This window comes from Mauremys reevesii, linkage group 4, assembly GCF_016161935.1.
Source record: "Mauremys reevesii isolate NIE-2019 linkage group 4, ASM1616193v1, whole genome shotgun sequence".
Taxonomy (NCBI): domain Eukaryota; kingdom Metazoa; phylum Chordata; order Testudines; family Geoemydidae; genus Mauremys; species Mauremys reevesii.
Genome location: NC_052626.1, coordinates 108,170,259 through 108,193,060, shown reverse-complemented (window position 1 = coordinate 108,193,060; position 22,802 = coordinate 108,170,259). Strand labels below are relative to the sequence as shown.

The 22,802-nt window shown below is 46.0% G+C and overlaps 2 protein-coding genes across 7 annotated transcripts in view; one reads left to right on the top strand and one right to left on the bottom strand.

Moving 5' to 3' along the window:
* Positions 1 to 3,462: 3,462 nt before the first annotated feature.
* LOC120405363 (cytosolic 5'-nucleotidase 1A-like) lies at positions 3,463 to 21,753 on the bottom strand. 6 transcript variants are annotated; one of them, XM_039538942.1, is made up of 9 exons: positions 21,694 to 21,753; positions 20,240 to 20,482; positions 18,342 to 19,186; positions 13,856 to 13,914; positions 11,918 to 12,085; positions 9,788 to 9,917; positions 8,936 to 9,058; positions 7,227 to 7,405; positions 3,463 to 4,650 (listed from the first exon to the last, which is right to left on the bottom strand). In XM_039538942.1, exons 4-9 carry the CDS (start codon positions 13,898 to 13,900, stop codon positions 4,348 to 4,350), a joined length of 948 nt encoding a protein of 315 aa, XP_039394876.1. In that variant the 5' UTR covers positions 13,901 to 13,914; positions 18,342 to 19,186; positions 20,240 to 20,482; positions 21,694 to 21,753; the 3' UTR covers positions 3,463 to 4,347. The 6 variants fall into 6 exon arrangements, with proteins under 6 accessions (XP_039394876.1, XP_039394877.1, XP_039394880.1 ...); XM_039538943.1 differs by having other exon boundaries at positions 20,361 to 20,482; XM_039538946.1 differs by lacking the exon at positions 20,240 to 20,482 and having other exon boundaries at positions 21,694 to 21,746.
* The window catches only part of SYT8 (synaptotagmin 8), a 33,767-nt gene continuing 29,850 nt past the window's right edge, over positions 18,886 to 22,802 (top strand). The window contains exon 1 of the mRNA XM_039538937.1: positions 18,886 to 19,149. The gene's annotated coding sequence lies outside the window, so the exon portion shown is untranslated. The remainder of the gene's footprint in view (positions 19,150 to 22,802) is intronic.

Below are 22,802 nucleotides of genomic sequence, written 5' to 3'. Positions count from 1 at the left end.
TCCAAGCTGAAAAGTCCCAGTCTTTTTAATCTCTCCTCATACAGAAGGTGTTCATACCCTTAATTATTTCTGTTACCCTTCTCTGTACCTTTTCCAAATCCAATATGTATTTTTGAGATGGGGTGACCAAATCTGCACGCGCTATTCAATATGTCAGTGTACCATGGATTTACATAGAGGCAATATGCTATTTTTCTCTTATTATCCATCCCTCTCCTAATGATGCCCAATATTCTGTGAGCTTTTTTAATTGCCACTGCACATTGAGCAGATATTTTCAGAGAATTATTCACAATGACTCCAAGAGCTCTTTATTGATGGGTTCAGCTAATTTAGACCCCATCACTTTGTATGTATTGTTGGTATTATAGTTTGCCAAGTGCATTACTTTGCATTTATCCACACTGAATTTCTTCTGCCATTATGTTGCCTAGTCACCCAGTTTTGTGAGTTCCTTGTGTAGCTCTTTGCAGCCTGCTCTGGACTTAACTATCTTGAGTAATTTTGTATCATCTGCAAATTTTGCCAGACTGCATACCCTGTTTTCCAGATCATTTATGAAGATGTTGAATATGTACCTGTCATAAACAGATAGTTAAGGGTTAATGTCTCTTTTACCTGTAAAGGGTTAAGAAGATCAGTAAACCTGGCTGACACCTGACCAGAGGACCAATGAGGGGACAAGATACTTTCAAATCTTGGTGGAGGGAAGTCTTTGTTTTGGTTCTTTGTTTGGGTTTTTGTTCGTTCTTGGGATGGAGAGGGACCAGACGTCAATGCAGGCTCTCCAAATCTTTCTGAATCAGTCTCATGTTTCAAATTTGTAAGTACCTAGCCAGGAAGGCATGTTAGCCTTATGTTTCTTTTCTCAACCTGTAAATGTTTCTTTTGCTGGAAGGATTTTTACCTCTGTTTGCTGTAACTTTGAACCTGAGGCTAGAGGGGGTTTTCTCTGGCTATATAAATTTAAGTGCCCTGTAAAGCATTTCCCATCCTGATTTTACAGAGATAATTTTTACCTTTTCTTTTTTCTTTAATTAAAAGCTTTCTTTTTAAGAACCTGATTGATTTTTCTTTGTTTTAAGATCCAGGAAATTGGGTCTGGACTCACCAGGAGTTGGTGGGGGGAAAAAAGGAGGGGGAATGGTTAATTCCTCTTTGTTTTAAGATCCAAGGAGTTTGGATCTGTGTGAAGCCTCTCAAGGCAACCCAGGGAGGGGAAAGTCTGGGGGGAAAGGAGAGGGGATGGTTAATTTCTCCTTGTGTTAAGATCTAAGGGGTTTGGATCTGTGTTACCAGGGAAGGTGTTGGGGGGGCAGGGAGTGTGCCAGACACTAACTTCTGGCTGGTGGCAGTGTACCAGATCTAAGCTAATAAATTAAGCTTAGAAGTGTCCATGCAGGTCCCCACATCTGTACCCTAAAATTCAGAGTGGGGAAGGAACCTTGACAGTACTTCTCTCCATTCTCACTTTTTATTCCTACCCTTTGTTTCCTATCTTTTAACTGAAGTGCCTGGCAGTGCTTTCAGGATCATCTAAGACGCCTTAATTTACTTTAATGATAAGCCTTTTATCATCTTAGTCACCCCACCTCTGTTTATAAACAAACTCCCAGCCCCCAAGGCTGTGCTGCTCCCAGCTTCCAAACTCATCACATATCACATGCAACTTGTTGCAGTTAAGAACTCCATCTGGGGCTAGGGTGAGTAGAGCTCCCCTATGAAACTCGGGGGGATGGGAGGGGACTAGAACCCTTCCCTGCCCCCTTTAAATGGCCCCTCAGAGGCCAGCATTCCATTCCAGGAGTGGAATTTAGGTCTTATGTGCAATGCAGAGCAGTGAGATAGGTGGCTGGGTTCACAGAGAAGATTCCACTAATATTTTTTAAAGGGCCTTTTCAAGGCATATTTTATCAGTTAAACATTGTTTTTCACCCACTGCTTGTAAGAGCCTCCTTGAAGCAAAAAGCTAAGTTCTGTTTGCCCTGATTTTGTGACCTGGCCGCATGCCATAGCAGCGATGGGATCAATTTGCCAGCATGCCTGTTTCAGTAAAAACAACGAGGGGGCCTTGTGGCACCTTAGAGACTAACACATTTATTTGGGCATAAGCTTTCGTGGGCTAGAACCCACTTCATCAGATGCATGGAGTGGAAAATACAAGAGCAGGTATAAATACATGAAAGGATGGGGGTTGCCTTACCAAGTGTGAGGTCAGTCTTATGCCCAAATAAATTTGTTAGTCTCTAGGGTGCCACTCTAAGGACTCCTAATTGTTTTTGCTGATACAGTCTAACACGGCTACCCCTCTGAAACCTGTTTCAGTAAGGAGCAGCATGGTGGCCTCTGGTGGTGAATGTGTGCATAGACAAAAGGCCAAAATTCAACCCTGGGAAAGAAACTGCAGGTTAGCAAATATAAATTAGGCTCCATCCTACTGCTTCCTGCCCAGTAAAAAACCCCAAAACTATCCAAAACTGCTCACGACAGGCCTCTGTTCTTGCTGGCGCAGGTGTATCTATGCCCCAGTGTAACCAGCTGCACCTGTTACAGCCAGCAAGAACAAAAGCTAATGGCCACTTACTCCAGAAGAAACAAGGAATGTGTAATGCAGCGTGCTTAGAATAAGGCACTCAGCTAAGCCCTCTCCTACCCCAATTCTCTGCTGTTATTTTTGAGTCTTCCTGCCCCTTTTGGACTAGTTTGCTGAGATCCAAGCACTAAAATCAAAGCACTGCTGCTGGCAAGGAGCACAGAGGAATTGGAGTGCTAGATCATTATTGCAGCATCATACATGTAGGGCCAGATTCTCAGATACGTTGGCATAGCTCCTCAAGTCAAAGGAGCTACCACAGATTTACACCAACTGAGAAACTGGCCCATAATTTATATCTATATATGTAAATACACACACACACAGGATATAACCCTAGTATCCTATGTATATTATTTCTATAAGAGGGCTTTGCATCATATTTGTGCGCAGCTATAACCAACCCAGACTTAGTTCTTAAAAAAATTATTACTGGAAAATAACATTGGACATGATTTGTCTTGGATCTAAGTGTGAATGACCAGATATACCGCGGGGCTTGCCATTCTTACCCTATTCTCAGCACAAACATACTTGAGATACTGCAAGAAAAGCAACTTTGCAGTGTTGTGCATTATAAATTGACAGTGACCTGATCTTTCTGTGCCATTTAGAGGAGAGAGCAGAAGAGAGGCTGCGTGGCTGACAGGAAAAGAGAGAGTGGTTGACATTAAATTAACTACTAGATATTATGTCAAGTATCAGAGGGGTAGCTGTGTTAGTCTGGATCTGTAAAAGCAGCAAAGAATCCTGTGGCACCTTATAGACTAACAGACGTTGTAGAGCATGAGCTTTCGTGGGTGAATACCCACTTCGTTGGATGCAAGGGAAGTCTATAAGGTGCCACAGGATTCTTTACTGCTTTTACTAGATATTTACTAGATATTATAGACCAGATTCTGATTTCACTTACCATGGTATAATTCCACTGATTTCTGTGGAGTTACTCCTGATTTACACCAATAGGAAATCAGAATCAGGCCCAATGTAAGACATACCTACAAACTAGAATCTATGAGAAGACAGAGCTCCTGGTCCCTGGCACTCAAATCCTGGGAGGCGCTGAGCATCTGAAACTCCTGCTGAAGTCAGTGGAAGCTGCAAGTGCTCACTAGCTGCTCAGCACCCCTCAAGATTTGGCCCCATATATCTAAAACATAAACACTAAAAAAAAATAGTTTCCTTTGAAAAAGCAGAAACCCCAACAAATGCAGCGTTTAGAGGGTTATTGGCATTTGAATAGCAGTACTGGCCCAAAGCTCCTAAGACAAACCCCCATGTCTGAGTGCAGCCTGAGCTTATATTGCCTGCTTCTTACAACAGTTACATGCTGTCTTCAGCTCACATGGTCTCATCACTAGAACTGTGGTTTCAGTGCTTGTATGGCACAAGTGGTGGCGCACATTATCCCTAGTGGCTGGAAGGGCTGCAGTCATTGAAGAGACGGCTAAGGCAGATCAAGAGATGGGCGTAACTATTATGTTACATTTCAAGCATCCTTCCTTCCTGTGGATTTTTGGCCTTCTGTTGCCACATCCCCAAGATCAGATGGACCCTGTCTTTGGAACTAAGAGAGGGACCCAAGAGCAATAGATCCAGCACCACATCAGCACACAGCATCTTCTCTCCCTCTCCCCTAAGCTTGCTTAGCACAGGTTTAGAAATCTTCCCTTATCCCTTTTGGCAGAAGCTTTGTGTTTGTGTTCTCCAATTGCCTGATCCTTGGAGGACCTTTGCCCCTTCATCCCTGCCCATCAGCAGTCACAGAGGACCAAGGCAGAGGGTATGCCAATATCTTGAGCCCCCTGGATGTTATGAAGGCCATCATCAAAGAAGATGTGGGGTTGGATCTGGGAGAGGAGAGGGCCCTTGGGAGCCCCGTCCATGAAGAAGGCCTCGTCAATCGCCAGCCCCCATTCCCGGAGGGTCTTGATAGCACGGATGCCCATATCCCGGCCGCTGCGGGCAGTCAACAAGTAGGTGCGAATAGGGGAATTCTCCTGGCTGAACTTCTTGCGCATCTTCCCAAGATGCATGGCAAATGCCTTCAATGGACCCTGGAAACCACACAGGGATTAGAGGTTGGGAGTACACGAGGAGGCGTTAATTTCACCTTTGCACAAAAATAGCCAGAAAAGAGAGATCAAGGAAGGTAACAGATTTTTTAGACAAAGGAAACCCAGTGGATCTAATTTACCTCGATTTCAGTAAGGCATTTGATACTGTTCCACATGGGGAATTATTAGTTAAATTGGAAAAGATGGGGATCAATATAAAAATTGAAAGGTGGATAAGGAACTGGTTAAAGGGGAGACTACAACGGGTCATACTGAAAGGTGAACTGTCAGGCTGGAAGGATGTTACTCGTGGAGTTCCTCAGGGATCAGTTTCGGGACCAATCTTATTTAATCTTTTTATTACTGACCTTGGCACAAAAAGAGGGAATGTGCTAATAAAGTTTGCAGATGACACAAAGCTGGGAGGTATTACTAACATAGAGAAGGACCAGGATATCCTACGGGTAGATCTGGATGACCTTGTAAACTGGAGTAATAGTAATAGGATGAAATTTAATAGTGAAAAGTGCAAGGTCATGCATTTAGGGATTAATAACAAAAATTTTAGTTATAAATTGGGGACACATCAATTGGAAGTAACAGAGGAAAAGGACCTCGGAGTATTGGTTGATCACAGGATGACTATGAGCTGCCAATGTGATATGGCCGTTAAAAAAGCTAATGCAGTTTTAGGATGCATCAGACGAGGTATTTCCAGCAAAGATAAGGAGGTGTTAGTACCATTATACAAGGCACTGGTGAGACCTCATCTGGAATACTGTGTGCAGTTCTGGTCTCCCATGTTTAAGAAGGATGAATTCAAACTGGAACAGGTTCAGAGATGGGCTACTAGGATGATCCAAGGAATGGAAAACTTGTCTTATGAAAGGAGACTCAAAGAGCTTGGCTTGTTTAGCCTAACCAAAAGAAGGCTGAGGGGAAATATGATTGCTCTTTATAAATATATCAGAGGGATAAATATTAGGGAGGGAGAGGAATTATTTAAGCTTAGTACCAATGTGGACGCAAGAACAAATGGATATAAACTGGACACTAGGAAGTTTAGACTTGAAATTAGACGAAGGTTTCTAACCATTAGAGGAGTGAAGTTCTGGAACAGCCTTCCAAGGGGAATAATGGGGGCAAAAGACATATCTGGCTTTAAGACTAAGCTTGATAAGTTTATGGAGGGGATGGTATGATGGGATAGCCTAATTTTGGCAATTGATCTTTGATTATCAGTAGGTAAGTATGACCAGTGGTCTGTGATGGGATGGGATCTGAGTTACTACAGAGAATTCTTTCCTGGGTGCTGGCTGGTGAGTCTTGCCCACATGCTCAGGGTTTAACTGATCGCCATATTTGGGGTCGGGAAGGAATTTTCCTCCAGGGCAGATTGGCAGAGGCCCTGGAGATTTTTCGCCTTCCTCTGCAGCATGGGACATGGGTCACTTGCTGGAGGATTCTCTGCAGCTTGAGGTCTTCAAATCACAATTTGAAGACTTCAATAACTCAGACATAGGTTAGGGGTTTGTTATAGAGGTGGATGGGTGAGATTTTGTGGCCTGCGTTGTGCAGGAGGTCAGACTAGATGATCATAATGGTCCCTTCTGACCTTAAAGTCAGAGAGTCTAAGATGGAGCGATTTCTTACAGAGGCTAGGAATGTAGATTCCTTACAGCTGCAGATCTCACACTTTTCCAGTGCCTGGACCACGATTAACTAGAGGGATGGTCTCGTGGACACTTCCCCACCCATCAATCATAAAATATCCCTGTAGCAATGACAGCAATTGCTTACATGGAAACGTGACTTTAGGAAAGTAGTTTATGCTTTGAATAGCATAAACCTGTCATAAACTTGATTAGCATGTACCCATCTTTTAATGCAGCTTAGCAGCTAGAAACAAGAGGGAGCCAACACTGTGCCACAAGTCAGCTCTCCTCCGGCAAGTGGCTGGCAGAGCACCAGTGGTCTGTGAACTGTGCCACAGCATGAACTGTGTAGTAGCACAGCGGGTTAGTGCTCTAACCCTTCACTTTTGAAGACTTGATGCAAACCCCAAGTAGGTCAGAAATGGAAGTGAATGTTGTGGCCTTATCTCACTCCCAAGTGAGCAGATGGACACATTCCAAAAGGCAGCACCACAAAAATAGGACCAGTTGATTGTGACAAAGGACAGTGAATTTGCTAATAAAGGTTTGCAGACTGGCAAGAGGGTTAGAAATAGAGCAAATATTCACAGGCGACCCATCTGATTTCAGAGCAGAGCTAGTGTCACAAACCTCATCCACAGGAGAAGAGACCTATGGCCTGTTACAGCATTCACTGAAACCAACGGGGGACTCTCCAGTGCCTTCAGTGGGGTGTTGGATCAGGCCAAAGCAGTCACTGTATTGGCCAGAGGCCACCCATGAATGTTTGTGCATATTCTGCTGCAAGGGGCTATTGGTGAAGCCCTAGCAGGAGGCCCCACTCACTGGTCACTGTGGGTGAGTGTAACACAACCAGACTGAGCAGGTTGGAAGCAAGTGTAGGGACTGGGAAGCCCATTAAGGCAGGGCAAGCTAACATACCTCTCCCATGGGCACGGCTTCCATTGCCCTCTCATACTCCAGAGCCCCCGACAGCCCCTTCTCTCGAAAAACCCGGTCTGTCTCATCTGAGAAGAGCACGGCATCCCCATCAAACACCACTCGCAGTTGGGTGCTGGGGGTCTGCACCTCCTGCTGGAAGATGAGAGCCGCTGACACTCCTGTGGGACAGAAAGAAGTGTCACTGCCTAGCTGAGAATGGGAACCAGAGAGATTGTGTCCACACTCCGGCGAGGGCCCCAGAGTACGAGTCCTGGCTGCCTGGTGATGCTGTTCAGCAGGGCACCCCCATGCGGCAGCCAGCGGAGCCACACAAAAACTTTGTGCTTGCATGCAATGGAGGACAGGTTGGGGAGCAGTCAGCATAGACATAGCTTCCTCCGGGAAATTGTTACAACCTCATCCAATGGCCACTGACATCCATGGAAAGACTGCCGCTGACTTCAATGGGCTTTGGATCAGGCCCTCGCAGCTTCGGGTTCCCCAAGTGAAAAGAGATGCTAGATCTCCAAATAGGGCTCATCTGGCAGAGCCGTTCTGGGGGTGGGAAGGAGAGGCAATGCTCATATGTCACTGTTTGGAGACACTTCCGTAGGTGCTGTCGGAAGCGTGGTTTGCTGCACCTATGCACCATGTACACCCAGCACTCTCCTGCCTGTGCTTACCCTACCCTGCCAAACCCAGACACACTCACTTGGTGCAGCTGGTGAAACTGGCTGGGACCTCCACTATATTCATCTATGGCCTAATGCTGGCCCTCTTCCAGCACTGGAGAAAGGGGGTTCTCTGCCCACTCTCACATACTGGGATTATAGCCAGGAAATAGGTTTTAACCCAGGAATGTTACTCAGGCATCTTTAGGGTTTTACTTCCCTGCAAAGAAAAGTTCTCTCGTTCAGGCGTAAGTTGCTTGTGAATTGTGTTGTTTGCCTGAATGAAGGAACCTCGACAGCTGGGCAAGGTCCCAGTCAAACCAGCAATGTTCATGAAAAAGAGACTCTGGGCCTGATCCCCCTTAAAGTCCCTGGAAAGACTCCTACACCCTGATAGAGGTTAAGCGCATGCTTATGTTCATCCCCATTCAGGAATGCACTTCAGCATATGCTTAATTTTAAGTGAATCACAGAAAGCAAATTTCCAATTTATAATGATAGTGCTCTGCAGACCTGACTCTAACAGTGACTCATTCAATCCGGGAGCAGGAAGGGCTTGAATCTACAATGCTGGATGCTCGTAACGACCAACTTGTGGCCGAATTCATGAGCAACAATTATTCACACAAACTATTTGATGTATAATTTAGAATAACGAATACATCTGAGAAAACCCATTGGTCTGTTTGTGGGTATCTGATAAACAGAAAGAAACTAAACTCTTCAGCAACAGATGAATTATGAATTACTTGCCCAGTTGCACCAAAGACCTGCTAGATCATTTGACATGCACCATCAAAGAGTTACAAGATGGTTGTGTGTGACTTCTAGACACTGCTGAACTGTTAGGTTCTGAATTGTTTCCAGGCTGAGACGTAACATGTCCAGAACCACTTCTCTGAATCGAGTAATAAACCCCTCTGAAAAAGCAAATCTTGACATAACTTCATCTTGGGGCTAATGCGGGGAGGCGGTGTAGGGCCCAAGTGTAAGAATGAAATCTCAGGCTGGGTGAGGGAGGAGAGGGAAAAAGCACACCTCGCTGGAGTGCATTGCACACGTCCGTCCTGTCGGCCGAGAGGAAGAGCTTGACATTATGGGATTTCAAGTACTGGGTGGAATCTTCATCGCTGACAAAGCAAAACCTGGAAATCTCCAAACCTTAACATCAGAAAAAGTAAATGAAATCAAATTAATACCTAGTTCTTACACAGCGCTTCTCATACGTGGATCTCAATGTGTTTTGCAGACGAGGTCAATATCGTTATCCCCACTTGACGGGAAAGCCCAGGCACTGAGAGGGAAATGACTTGCCCAAGATCACCCAGCAAACCTGTGGCAGAGCTGAAAAGCTATCTTTAATTTCTATTTCCAGCCTGCCTTGCGCTCCAGCCCACACACTGACATAGCGCTCCCTACATCTCCCGCCATGGCCGACACACCCTAATGCAATGTCCCTTTGTGCATCTGATGTCATGACGCTGCCAGGACAACAGCTGCTCCAGATATCAGTGCAATACCCCCATCCTGCTGCCTTACACTTACGCAGTGACCCTCAGCACAGCCACCATTATCTTTCCTCCCCACCTCAACACAATGTCCCTCACAATGTTAAATTTTCACTCCTTATCTCCCACATTCATGCAACATCCTTCTCAGGTTGCCAGCCATTTCCCGCAACATCCCCTTCACTTCATCCCCTTTTTGTGCTACCATCCCATACACAGGCTGGGTCCTTCCCCTTCCATACCACCTGTCCCCAGACTGTTGCGTATCCCCCCAGACCCACCTCCTCATCTATTTCACAGCAGTCTCTGGAGGACCGGATGACAGTTTTCCCCCATTCATTGAATGTGGGCTGACTGCAAATGAGAGGTGGGATCTCCTTACCATGGTGCTTAGCACTATTGACGATGCGCATGCCACTTTCTGGGCTGTTGTTGGAGAGGATGATGACATCAAAGAGGCCCTTCTCCTCTGGGTTTCTCTCCAGGAGTTTCTCATTCACAAACTGCACAGCCTGGATGAAGCAGCCGGAGACACGACACTGTTTTACAACGGGCTGTTCTCTGAGTTGTATACTCATAAATGTACCCACAATCTACTGCCACACAATTTCCAGCACTCCTCCCACGCATCCAGGAGACAGAATCACTCTTGCTGGTGTAGGGAAATGTAGAAGACAGTGGCCCTCTGCACCCAACGGGGAACCACTCAAAGAAGGGCAGACAAAAGCATTGCCATGTACTTTCCCTCAGGAATTCTGTTGTGGTATGGGGATGGCTTTAACTTGCCCTAGGGCATTACAGGAGTCCTGCAGTGGAGAGGCTAACAATAGCGTGTCCCCTGATTGTTCTAGCCATGTCCCCTCCATGCAGGGCCCTTGGATGCAGGGGGGAGATTGCTGCCTTTCCACCGCCAACAGCCCTGACCCTGGGCTTAAGCCAGAAGAGGCCAAATTTAACAGTGGGCTATTCATTGCCATAGTTACTCTCTCAGTAATTTGTTTTTGGTACATTAAGCCTCTGGTTAAACTGAAGTATTCCACCCCTTCTGGGGTAATGAGAGTCCAACGTTGCTCCCAGTCTCATTCCTTGGATCATAGCCCTCCCTTAAGGGTCTGGTACTCTCCTCTCCTCCCTCGGGTACAACAGCAATGCCCCCTGCTCTGCTGCTCCCTCTGACTCAGTGGAGTTCGTGCCCTCTCTCTTCTGCAAGCTCCAACCTTCAGGCCCTCGACAGAGAAGCAGGTGTCAGCTCCAACCACCAACTCTGGCCCCGCTTCACTTCCCCTTTCATGCCACTTCCTTCGCTTTGCAACAGGCACCCCCTCGTTGGAGTGATTCACCCCACCCTCTGGCTGTCTTCTCTTGGGCCTCTTCCCAGGCCCCTGACCAGAGAGACCTAGAGCTCTTGCCCTTTTCCTAGTGTCTCTCTCTTTCTCCTAATGGGGAGACGAACAGCAAGTCTTATTCTCTCACACTGATGAAAAGGGACCTCCTGCTATCCTTGCCCCTTTCCCAGCATGTATTTGCTGTGTGGCTCCAGCTCCCCTCAGCCATGGGAATTACAGCTCCCCAGATCCCTTATTCTGGGTCACATCCTTTTCTGTCAATACATGTCTGGCCTGAATTTAGCCTATTTTGTCTATTATACATGCACTAAATATATCTAATTCAACTTGCCTACCCACTTTCAGAGGTCACCAACCTCTGCTGGTGTCATCTTCCCTCCAAATTGCTGCTGTGTCCTTGCTCAAGAAGTCACTTCATAGTGCTGATGTTGCTCTGTCTCTAACCTTCCCTCTTTCTAAGGGAAGGTTTCTAGGATGGTTGTGGTGAGGAAACTAGTGTCATTTGGAGTCTATAGTTTTCCTTGATTCCTTACAGTTTGTCTGCCATCCTGGGTATGACAGGAAGGCTGGTATTTATGCTTTAAACACTAAATAATTTTAAAAAAAACACCACAGTGACATGGTGCCATCCAAGTTGGCCACCGTCAGTTTTGGAATGGTGGCTGATGGTTTGTGTGTCTGCAATGTATCCCTCCACTAAAAAGAACAACACACAACTCACGTGTATATTTCATTGTTCCAAATGAAGGCCAAGAGTCACACTCCTATGCATGTCTGAGGAAGGCACCTCACCTTGACTGCAGCAAAGACCACATCTTATACTGATAAGAGCTAAAGCTGGAAGCATCTTGACCTCACAAGAGCCGAGATCTCACCTGGCTATGGGCAAAGGCCCAGACCGTCAAAGGTATTTAGGTGTCAAACTCTCACTGATTTTAATGGAGGTGGGCACCTAAATACCTTTGAGAATCTGGGCCGAAGCATCTCACCTGGATGAAAGCAGAGGCCATACCTCACCATGAGTCAGGCATCACTCTTTGCTTTCGTCAGGGAGAGATGCCCCAGCCAAAGAGCACAAAGCTTGAAGGAACTGAAGGCTGAACTTTGCCATGTACCAAGTTTCACACACATCTTGATGAGAACAGGGGCCATTGCTGGCGTCTCACCTGAATGAAAGTGAAGGCTGTACCTTGCTCCAAGGGCTTATTCTCATTGACTTGCTGATACTTCACATACTCTTCCTTGCCCTTTGTCAGGAACAGCTGATGCTCCTCCTCCAGGTTGAAGATGGCCCTGGTTGTCACAGCGATGACCAGCGCCTCATTTGGGTCTTTCTGTGGTGGGCAGTGGGAGATCCAAAAAGAAGAGAGGAGTGGATTTAAAGAAAGACATGGCAATGATCAATCAGGAGAGGGTGCTGCAAATGAGCAGTGGGAGCTGCAGGCTCTGACATCATCTCCCTTCTCCCTCACACTTCCTGGGGTCCTAAATACAACCACCTGGGTGAGCCTTGCAATAAGCCACACACCCCGCCACAGGCAGCCAATCACTGGAGAGGTGGGGCCGTTCAGTGCCAAGACTTGAGCAGGCACAGTGATTGACCACTTCCGTCCAGCCGACCTTTAAAGCACCACCAGTGTCACAGTGGTGCTACGAACCTTCCCTCACCTGTGAGTGTTGCTGCGAGCTGGTGGGTGGACACTGACAGCGCACTTCCCCAGTTAGTGGAGTCCCCCATTCAGAACCTAGATGGTGTGTTAAAATCTTACACATTACAGCAGCTGGGACAAAGTTTGTTTCAGGTGGAAGTTACTGGATGAACGGAGCTATACACTGGGGTCAGACCAGGCAGGAACAGATGTGGGATAGGACACCTATTCTACCAACAGCTCACTTGTTACATATATTCATTGACCAGGATGAATTAAGGCAGGGGTAGGCAACCTATGGCACGTGTGCCGAAGGCAGCACATGAGCTGATTTTCAGCTGCACTCACACTGCCTGGGTCCTGGCCACCAGTTCGGGAGGCTCTGCATTTTAATTTAGTTTTAAATGAAGCTTCTTAAACATTTTTAAAACCTTATTTACTTTACATACAACAATAGTTTCGTTATATATTATATATAGAAAGACACATCCTAAAAATGTTAAAATGTATTAATTTAAGGTCTTGCGTGCCAGTACAGTGAATAAATGAAGACTCGGCACATCACTTCTGAAAGGTTGCCGCCCCCTGAATTAAGGCATGACACCTGAGATTCAAACCCCACCGTGGCAGCTGTGAGCTTTGGATAGCATGACACACACTTGATTGTTGCTGGCCCTGCACAATCCAGGGGAGAGAGGGACCTAGGGAGAGAGATGCACCCTGGGTCTATGATGTTCACTCTCAATCCCTCAGGTCACAAAAGACAGGGCAGGCAAAGGTTGGAGGTCACAGTCCTCCCAACTTGGCAGCATGCATTGCGTATACTGTTGTCTGTCTGCGACAGTTGTGGGCAGCTGCTCCGTAATTTTGGCTGATCTGGACACAGTATAGCCTCATTCCACTACTTGTGCAGAGCTGTAAATTCCATGAGGTGACACCATCCACGGTTTCCTGCCAACACGGATTAGCTTCACTGCACATCACCAGCCCCACCTCCCTTCACAGGCATTTTTCACCCCAGTTTGTCTCCACTCTTGCAAGAATAATAAAAAGTCAATAATATTCTTCATGGATGCTACCACTTGTGAGTTTACATTTTAGCCACTGCAAAGGCAGGCTTTTCCAAATGAATCAGTCTCACCCTCTCTTTATATCCTGTGATGTTTCCCCACACAGTGCTCCTATAACTTAACTGGGAGCTGCAGCTGCTCAGTAGTTCTGAAAACCAATCTGCTTTTATTTAGGTGCCTGAAAATAGAGATTCTTTAGTTCCCCTGGCATGAACATTTTGGCTCCAAAATTGAAATCAGAAGTAGATTTCAGGAGTTCCTAGCTCCCATTACTGTGCTCAGATCCCTAGATCTTGTTTCTCTTTGTTGGTGGATTTTGGAATATCACACTGAAGATAAGCACTTGAAATATGAAATATAAGTGGTCTAACAAATAACTTCTTACCTGTTTCACATTGGTGTTTATAACTGTGCTTTCAGCCTCTGCCATCTTCTATCTCCGACCTCAAACAACAGAAAATAAATTATTAAACTTTGACTACTGTGTTAGATCAAATTCAGACTCAGCAGATGTTTACTCTTTTCAAATTTTATTCAACAAGTGGCATGGCAGTAGAGGACGCGTTGGGGGATGGGGCGGGCAGGATCATCCCCGCCCCGCTCCAGATTTGCTGCTTGGCTTGTACTGGGCATCTCACATGGACTGAGCATGCTCAGTCACACTGTGGAAGCCACTGCCCTCACTCCACCCTCCCCCACTAACAGCAGGCACAGGTCACCTACAAAAAGAATAAATGTTTGATCTAACCATTTCAATCTAATCTGATCATTACAAAATTCATCTACATTGGCTCCTATTCAGCCAATGCCAGAGCTGATACTTATGAAGTCCAAGACTATAACAGGGTGCAAAAAAGAACTAGATAAATTCATGGAGGATAGGTCCATCGATGGCTATTAGCCAGGATGGGCAGGGATGGTGTCTCTAGCCTCTGTTTGCCAGAATCTGGGAATGAGAGACAGGGGATGGATCACTTGATGATAACCTGTTCTGTTCATTCCTTCTGGGGCACCTGGCAATTGGTCACTATCAGAAGACAGGATACTGGGCTAGATGGACCTTTGGTCTGAACCCAGTATGGCCGTTCTTACGTTTTTGTAAGTATCAAAGCAGAGAGAGATTTTAAGAGGCTAATGTGCTGGTTTCGGGAATTTGGATGAAGGGTTCTTCCCATGCATACATAGCTAGTTACATGGTGTCTCTGGCCTGCAGAGGTTTAGATCATGGCATATTTTGGGGATTTCAATTTAGTGGTCGGTACAACCCAAGTGGTTTGTGGGTTGTTGTTATATATGTTTGTTTGTGAATAAACCACAACTCCTCCGTGCTTGAGCTCCACCCTAGCTGTGCAAATTCCCCTATAACTCCAGCTGGTGAGTCACAGAAAATAACTTGCCAAGTATGAGGTACATTTAGGTCTACAATCAATGGTGGTCAAGGGGCAAGTCTCTAGCTCAGTGGCTCTCAGACTACTGTACTCTTTTCAAGAGTCTGATTTGTCTTGTGTACCCAATGGCGCTGCAACATTTTTAATTGTGGGGATGCTGAAAGCCAGCCCTCTTACCCCTGTCCAGCCCCCAGAGCTGAGACTGGGAGCAAAGCCCTGGGTGCAGGGTGGCAGCTGGGATCCTGGACACGGGGTGGCAGCAGAGACCCAGGTGTGCAGGGGGACAGACGGGACCCCAGACACGGGGTGGCAGTCGGGACCCGGGGCCGGCAGCCAGGACCCCAAGCGCGCAGGCCCGACAGCCAAGACAACAGGCATGCAGGGCAGCAGCCTCAACCTTGGGGACGGGGCTGGCAGCCAGGAGCCCGGGGGTGCTGTAGCACCCTTCGCACCCCTAGTTCCCACACCTACGTGTGTACGCCCAAGTTTCATCTCACTTAAAAACTCACAAAATCAGACATAAAAACACAGAAGTGTCACAGCATACTACTATTGAAAAATTTCTTACTTTCTCATTTTGACCATAGAATTATAAAGTAAATCAATTGGAATATAAATATTGTACCTACATTTCAGTGTAGAGTATACAGAGCAGTATAAACAAATCATTATCTATGAAATTTTTGTTTGTACTGACTTCGCTAGTGCAATTTATGTAGCCTTTTGTAAAACTAGGCAAATATCTAGATGAGTTGATGTACCCCTTGGAAGACCTCTGAGTATCCCCGGGGTACATGTACCCGTCGTTGAGAACCACTGCTCTAGCCACATTCAAGGTACATTCTATCAGGTACTGTGGACGCTGGAGGCTGCACATAACCCATTGGGTTGGCTCACATGTTGATTGTGAATTGTGTGTATGAGCACGGCCGGCTTTACGCTGATTCCACCAATTCCCCGGAATCGGGCCCCGCACTGAAGAGGGCCCCACGCCTAAGGGGGCCCCGCTCTGGGGGTCTTCGGTGGCATTTCGGCGGTGGGGGGTCCGCTCCGGGGGTCTTCGGTGGCATTTCAGCAGCAGGGGGGTCCTTCGGTGCAGCGAAAGACCCGGAGCAGACCCCCCACCGCCAAAATGCCGCCAAAGCCCCAGACCACTGCCAAGTATTCCAATCGGGCCCCGTAGGTCATAAAGCTGGCCCTGTGTAGGAGTACCACTGTCCTCTAATAGATGGGATACTGCAGACCAGCATAGGGGTATATCAAACAGCTCCAGCTCTCACAGTTCTTGGAGGAGAAACCTTGGCTAAAGCCAAAGATGGTGAATCCTATTCTCTACACCACATGTAAACAGCCACTGAAACCCAGTGTTTTATGTGCACACCATGGATTGGTACAAGGCATATAGGCAAGAGCTGCCATTTTTGATGTTACAACAGCATGGGAGGCTGCTGAATGCTGGAGGGAGATGCCCATTAGAAGTTGGATTTGTCCGTGCGCACACATGCATTTGCTGGGGAATTAAATCAATCCTCCCATTATAATGTAGACGGAATATTGTTATAAACATGTAGCAACAAGAGAGGTTTCCCACCACAGAGCTTCAGCCAAACAGGCAACTTGGGTCTAACCACATCAGCTGAAAAGGAAAGAGAGATGAACCAGAAGAAATAGATCCATGTTCCCCTTCCAGCAGCTAAACTGAAGCAACAATAGGGCCCTTTAGGCCAAGTCTACACTTAAAAATTAGATTGACCCAGCTACATAGCTCGGGGCTGTGAAAAATATTGTGCCCTGTATGACATAGTTAGGTCGATCTACCCCTCATTGTAGACATAGCTAGGTCAATGTAAAATACTTTCCATCAATGTTGGAAGTGTCTGTATCACCGTGACACAGCTGCAGCACCCTAGCTGTGTCACTGTAACGGCTGTAGTGTAAGCATACCCTTAGCATCTGTGATGTTTCTTTGTTCTTGCAAGTGATGCTGGGCTTTGCCTCTGCTCCCCTACCATCCTTGGTCTGATGGTTTTATGCAGGAGAACAAAGTTTGCTTAATTTCCATGTTCCTGTCCTACTCCACACACACAGGGGCATAGGAACAAATTTTATAGCAGGGGTGCTGAAAGTCATTGAACAAAGCTGTAACCCCCTCTCCCTGTATATGATGGAAACCACTTCAAGCTGCAGCCCCAGCACCCCTAGTTCCAGCACCCCTGCACACACACACACACACACCCCAGCTTGAAAACTAATTCACTCTTACTTGGGAAAAAGCATCTTTCGTACAGACTGCCCTCAGGACAATATACAAGAGCTGTACTCTATAGACACATACAAGCCAAACTCACTGTGTGTGCTCCCTCCACTCTCCAGTGCAGCTTGTCGCAGCAGCATCCAATTTTTTAAAAAAGATACTGCTTCACCTTTTATATTTCCCATCCCCTGGCAGGAAGCAGAAAGGAATGTGGCAGTGCCCATGCTCAGAGAAGCCACTCAGCATGCTGGGATTCGTAGTCATCTCTGCAGCCTGCCATCCTCTCTGCAGTGCAAACAGGAAGGGTTAGACTTCATGTCCCAGGTTGCGCAGCATGGCAGGCTGCCAGGTTGTGGGGAGAGGTTTTAGTCTTTAGGGTGGATCCCAGAACACTCCTCTGGTAATGACAGGTTCTGGGCGCAGCCAGGCTACTAATGAAAAGACAGTGATAATCTCAGAATCAGAGTGCAACAGGGCTGCTCTGTTACTTTTCAGTGGTATGTTTGGTCATTCTTGCAATTCCTTCTGTTTTTAGATTCAGAGCTATTTGTAACTCACTTTCAGCTCTTTCATTTCATGGCCCTTGAAAATGGAACTGTCATAATTTAGACCAATAAATACATATCTATTTAAATAGATATATAGCCAAGAATACAAGTCATTTACTCTCTCTCTCTCTCTCTCTCTCTATATATACACACACACAGACACACGCACATACACAGACACGCACAAATGGTGAGTTTGTTGATTACTCAGGCAGAGGGGCTAACACAGAATAGGTCTAGGATGCCAAGAAAAATGGTCTGTTCATTATGTGAAGAGTTTAACATTTCCCACAATTATTTTTAACGTTTTAAAATGAGGATAAAAACAGTCTTCCTATCTCCCACACTGTTGGAGGTTTAAACCTCCTGTCCAGCAAAGCATGTGTTGAAGCATCTTGAAATCAATGGGTTTACCCGCATGCTTAAAGTTAAGCAGATGTTTGAGTGCTTTGCTAGATCAAGGCCTAGGTGCCATAATTAGTGCTAAGTATCATTATTGAGTCTTTTTCTGACATGTGTACAAGAAATAGACTCCAGCAGATGCATTGTTCTGTTACACTGAGGTAGCTAATCTCTTCATCTGACCTGCTAAAAGAGTCTATTTGAGTTTTTAAAACATTTTCCTTTTGAAAAATAAAGTAAAAGCCTTTTATCCTGCCATACTATTGGCATGACACGCACATTCTCTGCTGCACAGAAGCAGACCAGCTCTGTGTCCCGGGATATTGCAGATCAGACTCAGATGCACAGATGGCCTTGATAAAGCTGGCAGCTATGCGGAAGTGCTTATGTCTTCATCAGAGGGCGGAGCAGATAAAACAGTTGGGTGAGATTGCCTTCCTGTGGCTGTAGGCTTTTTAACCCTTTCGTTTCAGGCTGTCTGACTGGGCTGTTTTCAGGCAGTACACAGCTGTGTAAAGACATACTCTCGGGTTTCAGGCTCACATATCAATCTTGATTCTTTCATTGAATAGCCCTTTCTCAGTTTCAATTATTACTTGCATCTGTGTCTGTTTCAGGGGCCACATCCTTCACTGAAATCAGCATAACTCCAGGGCAACCAATGAAGCTGTGCCTATGTACATCAGCTGGGACTCTGGCTCTGCATGTCATGTGTGAACCACTTGAGCATATTAGCCACCGTTTTTGAGTTCATAGCTTCTTTCATTATTGTTTTTATGAATAGCTTCCCCCCTTCACTGGAGGAATCCTCAGGTTCTATCTTTAGCCCACCAAGCACCCTGAAAAGGGGTTGGGTTTATTACAGTTTCCATGTCCAAATGCTGGGCATGTTCTATACTCCTGCCAGCTCTCACGTCACTGTGACATCACTCTTTGTTTGGCATGTTGAATCCTTTGCCACGTTATTTTTTGAGAGTTCTTGTGCACTTCCACAGGGTGGTTAATCATGTGGTGAAGGGGCGAGGCTGTGATAGAGGAGATCTGAGTTCAACATTGGCTCTGCTACAAGCTTCCTGTGTCACTTCAGGTGAGTCATTTGATCTTCCTCTACCTCAGTTCCCCATCTGTAAAATGGGGAGAGTGTTAACATTTCCCTACCTCATGGGGGGTGGGGGCAAGAGCATTCAATTGTTTGCGTTGTGCTCAAAGATAGGTCTATAGTTAGAAGGTTTACACAGTCACATGCTATGTTTGTCTATACGTCTGTTTGTTCTGGTTCTTGGTTTATGAATATTGCCTTTTCACACGTCATGTCCACCCCCTTAAGTAGCCTTTCATTGCTGCACCCTAAAGCTAGTTGACCGATACTGAGACAGTCTTCTAATATTCCAGCTTCAAATCAGGGCCACCCAGAGGCTTCAGGGGCCCCTTCCATAAAAAAAAGTTGCAATACTGTAGAATACTATATTCTCATGGGGACCCCTGCGCAGCCTGGGGCAAACTGCCCCACTTGCCCCCCCCCGGGGCAGCCCTGATTCAAATACTGTGGGCCTGATTCTCCTTTCCTGAATCCCTGTGTTTGGAGTAAAGAAGGGCAGGGGCAAAGAAGATTTGTAAGCTGCCTTAGTGCTCCTCATATTCTGGGACTGTGCAAGGGCCTGCCTGTTTCCCTGTATCAGTTAAGGAAGCCTCAGGGCTGCTCTAAGTTAGACTTTGTGTTGCCTCCCATAACCCTAAATTCAGTGCATTCTGACCCCACCCCACCCCTTGCACCAGGGACTGGGAGCAGGACCAGAGTTGAGTCCTTATGCAAGCCCCAGGAGAGGCCCTTAGCACAGGGTATTCTCAGGGGGCCATTTCTGCAACTTTTAAGACCCCTTTAAGCTGCCAGAGTGGCATAAAGGGGGTTTAGTATTATGGAGAATCAGGTTCTGGTTCTTTATCTTTAAGTCTCCTCTGCTTTCTGTTCCTGTTCCCATTTTGCTCCTTAAGCAAAAAATCTGTCTTTAATTGGTAAGATTTTTTGCCAGGGTACAATGATCTTTGCACTTATTCGTTACTTCTTCAGAGCTTTCTTCCCCTTCATCATGCTCAGTATGAAATGCACTGTAAAGATGCAGTGCTAGTGCTACTGCACCATCAATAACTGGGCTTTTCTTTTTTTCCCTTTGTCTCACTCTGTGACCCTAGTATGCAGCTCAGATTGCTTCTTTCTGAGCCTTTCCTCAGATCTCCTTAGCATTCTCCAGGAGTTTTAGGGCAACTGGAAGATTTACGTGTCAGTCACATAGCACATACTGCAGCTGTTTTTTATTGTGCTGGTCTCCTGTTGGAGTCAGCATCCCTTTCATCAGATATTTGCAGTCAGGTCAGGTTTTCCAGCACTCCATTTTTTCCAAATCTGGTCCCATGTAATATTTCTGTGACAACAGAGGTAGGTTTTAGGGAATTTATTACAGCACCAGTAGTAGTGTGTTAATCTAGCCTGGCTGTATTCTCGGTCTCATGCTCTGAAGCTGGTTCACGTATCTCTGTGTGTGAGTGGGCAGTAGTGTGGCATTGCACAGCCTATCCTGCAGCACATGTGGCAATTTTACACTTCCTTCTGAAGCTTGCCTCTTTATAGCACAGGGGTCAGTAGGCAGAGGGGATAGCGCCCTGCTGCAGCACACCCTTTGGTGACAATGGAATTGTTTGGTGGGGAAGGGATAAGAGGAAGTTGTGTTAATACGAGGGTGTGTCATGCCCAGCCAGAGTTGAGATGTTAATGAAAACCTTGTTCCCAGGGCTGGAGCTTCCACTAGGTGACCCTAGGCAGTTGCCTAGGGAGGCAGGATATGTGTGTGTGGGGGGGGGCATTTTGCCACCCTTGGCAGAAATTCAGCAGCAGGGGGTCCTTCCGCTCTAGGTCTTCAGCAGACATTTGGCAGCAGGTCCTTCACTTGCTCTGGGACCTGCTGCCAAAGTGCCCCAAAGACGCGGAGTGGAAGGACCCCCCCGCTGCCAAATGCTCAGAAAAGGAGCACTGCCGCCTAGGGTGGCAAAAACCCTGGTGCCGCTCCTGCTTGTTCCCTGTAACAACATTAAATAGTTAAATGTGGCTTCTCTGTCAAGAGCTGAGTGAACAATTGATTTTTCAGTTCAGGGACTGGACTGTCCAGTAAAAATGATACAAATAAGAACTGATGTGACATATATAAATATATATATAAAATCCAGAGACTCTGCATACTGTGGCAGAGCTCTAACCTTGCTCCCATGGGTCCTGGGCTTCTAGGTGGTTTATGCTAGCCTCAGTGGCTCACTGTGACCTTCCACGTAGCCCTTCTCTCTCTAGGGCCAGGGTTACAGTCTACTGAGCCCTTTTCATCACAGGCCTGCAAGGAGGTTGGTGAGAGAACTCCCACAGTCTCTGTTCAGCCACCTGTCCTGACAGGGACCTGACTTCCCCTTCCAGGAGCTGTTCCTGTAGTGGTGGGTTGGGGGGAACCCAGGCCCACCCTCTACTATGGGTTCCAGCCCAGGGACCCTAATGGTAGTTGTTGGCAGCCAACCTTTCACTGCCAGAGTTGCTACATTTCCCTGGGTCACTTCCCCACAGCTCTCCTGCTTCTCCCTTCTTCACCCTTACCTTAGGGCTCCTTTAACAATGGTTTGAGGGTGTCTTCAGTAACCAGCCCTTCAGCTGCACTTCCTCTCCCCTGGCTCTCCTTTGTCTGACTGGAGTGAGCCCTTTTTATAGTATCAGCAGGGCCTTAATTAGAGTCAGGTGGTCACATTAACTGAATGGCCTCACCTGACTCGTTCCAGGTTAATTGGAATCAGGTGTTCTCATTAGCTCTGGTCAGTCAGGGAACAGAAAACTGTTAATCCAGTGGCCAGTATATCTACCTTCTGCTATACCCAACTGGCCTGGGACTATCACAATACACAGAACTATATAAATGATATAACTATCTCATATATAAAAAGGCAGTTTTATTTGTTATAAGTTGAACTGGGAGCAAGAAATATGAACTGATATAAAAAAAGAATTTGGGTAGTTTTGAACTGAAACTGATTTATTTTTCCTCACCAAAATGAAACAAACAAACAAACAATCATTAAAGACTGAAAACCATCTGAAATGAAACATTGGAATGAAATGAGATTTGGTGTGTGTGTGATGTTTTGTTTACATTTCAGGTGTTTTTCACACTTTGTAAAAAAATATCTAGCTAAAGTTTGAAATTAAATGTCATTTCAAAATGAAAACTTGAAATGTTACATTTTGAAATGTTTGAAACCAACTGGACTTTTTATGAAAAAAAATTTTTTTGGCAGCAGCTATTACTGAATTCGACCTTAATTCGCAAATAGTTTTGATGCCCCCCAAAATGCATTTTGTGGAAAATTTATTTGCTGAAACTAATTCTTCCAGCTCTAGTTATCACTGGCTTACTCCTGTTGTAACAATCCCCATTCAAATCATTTTAACTTTTTATTAAGGAGACAGAAAAAGAGAGAAAACAGTTAAACCATTTAAAATATTAAGTGTTAAAACAGGCTTTCATTGTAACAATATTCTTTGTTCCCATTCCCTTTATCTGTCTCTCTCACCAACAGAAGTTAGTCCAATAAAAGATATTACTTCACCTGCCTTGTCACTCTATATAGGGGAAAGTCTTGTCTGACACTTTCCGATGGCATTAAAAATGGGATTCACTCTCCTTTGGGTGGGGGGAAAGAGAAAAAGTTAGT

What these genes read in the sequence shown, in the direction of transcription:
- LOC120405363 (XM_039538942.1), bottom strand. Translation starts at nt 13,900, where the DNA reads ATGGCAGAGGCTGAAAGCACAGTTATAAACACCAATGTGAAACAG. An exon ending in CAATAGTGCTAAGCACCATG is followed by an intron (nt 9,059 to 9,787) that starts GTAAGGAGATCC and finishes TCTGATGTTAAG; the next exon opens with GTTTGGAGATTTCCAGGTTT. An exon ending in GTGCAATGCACTCCAGCGAG is followed by an intron (nt 7,406 to 8,935) that starts GTGTGCTTTTTC and finishes TCTGTCCCACAG; the next exon opens with GAGTGTCAGCGGCTCTCATC.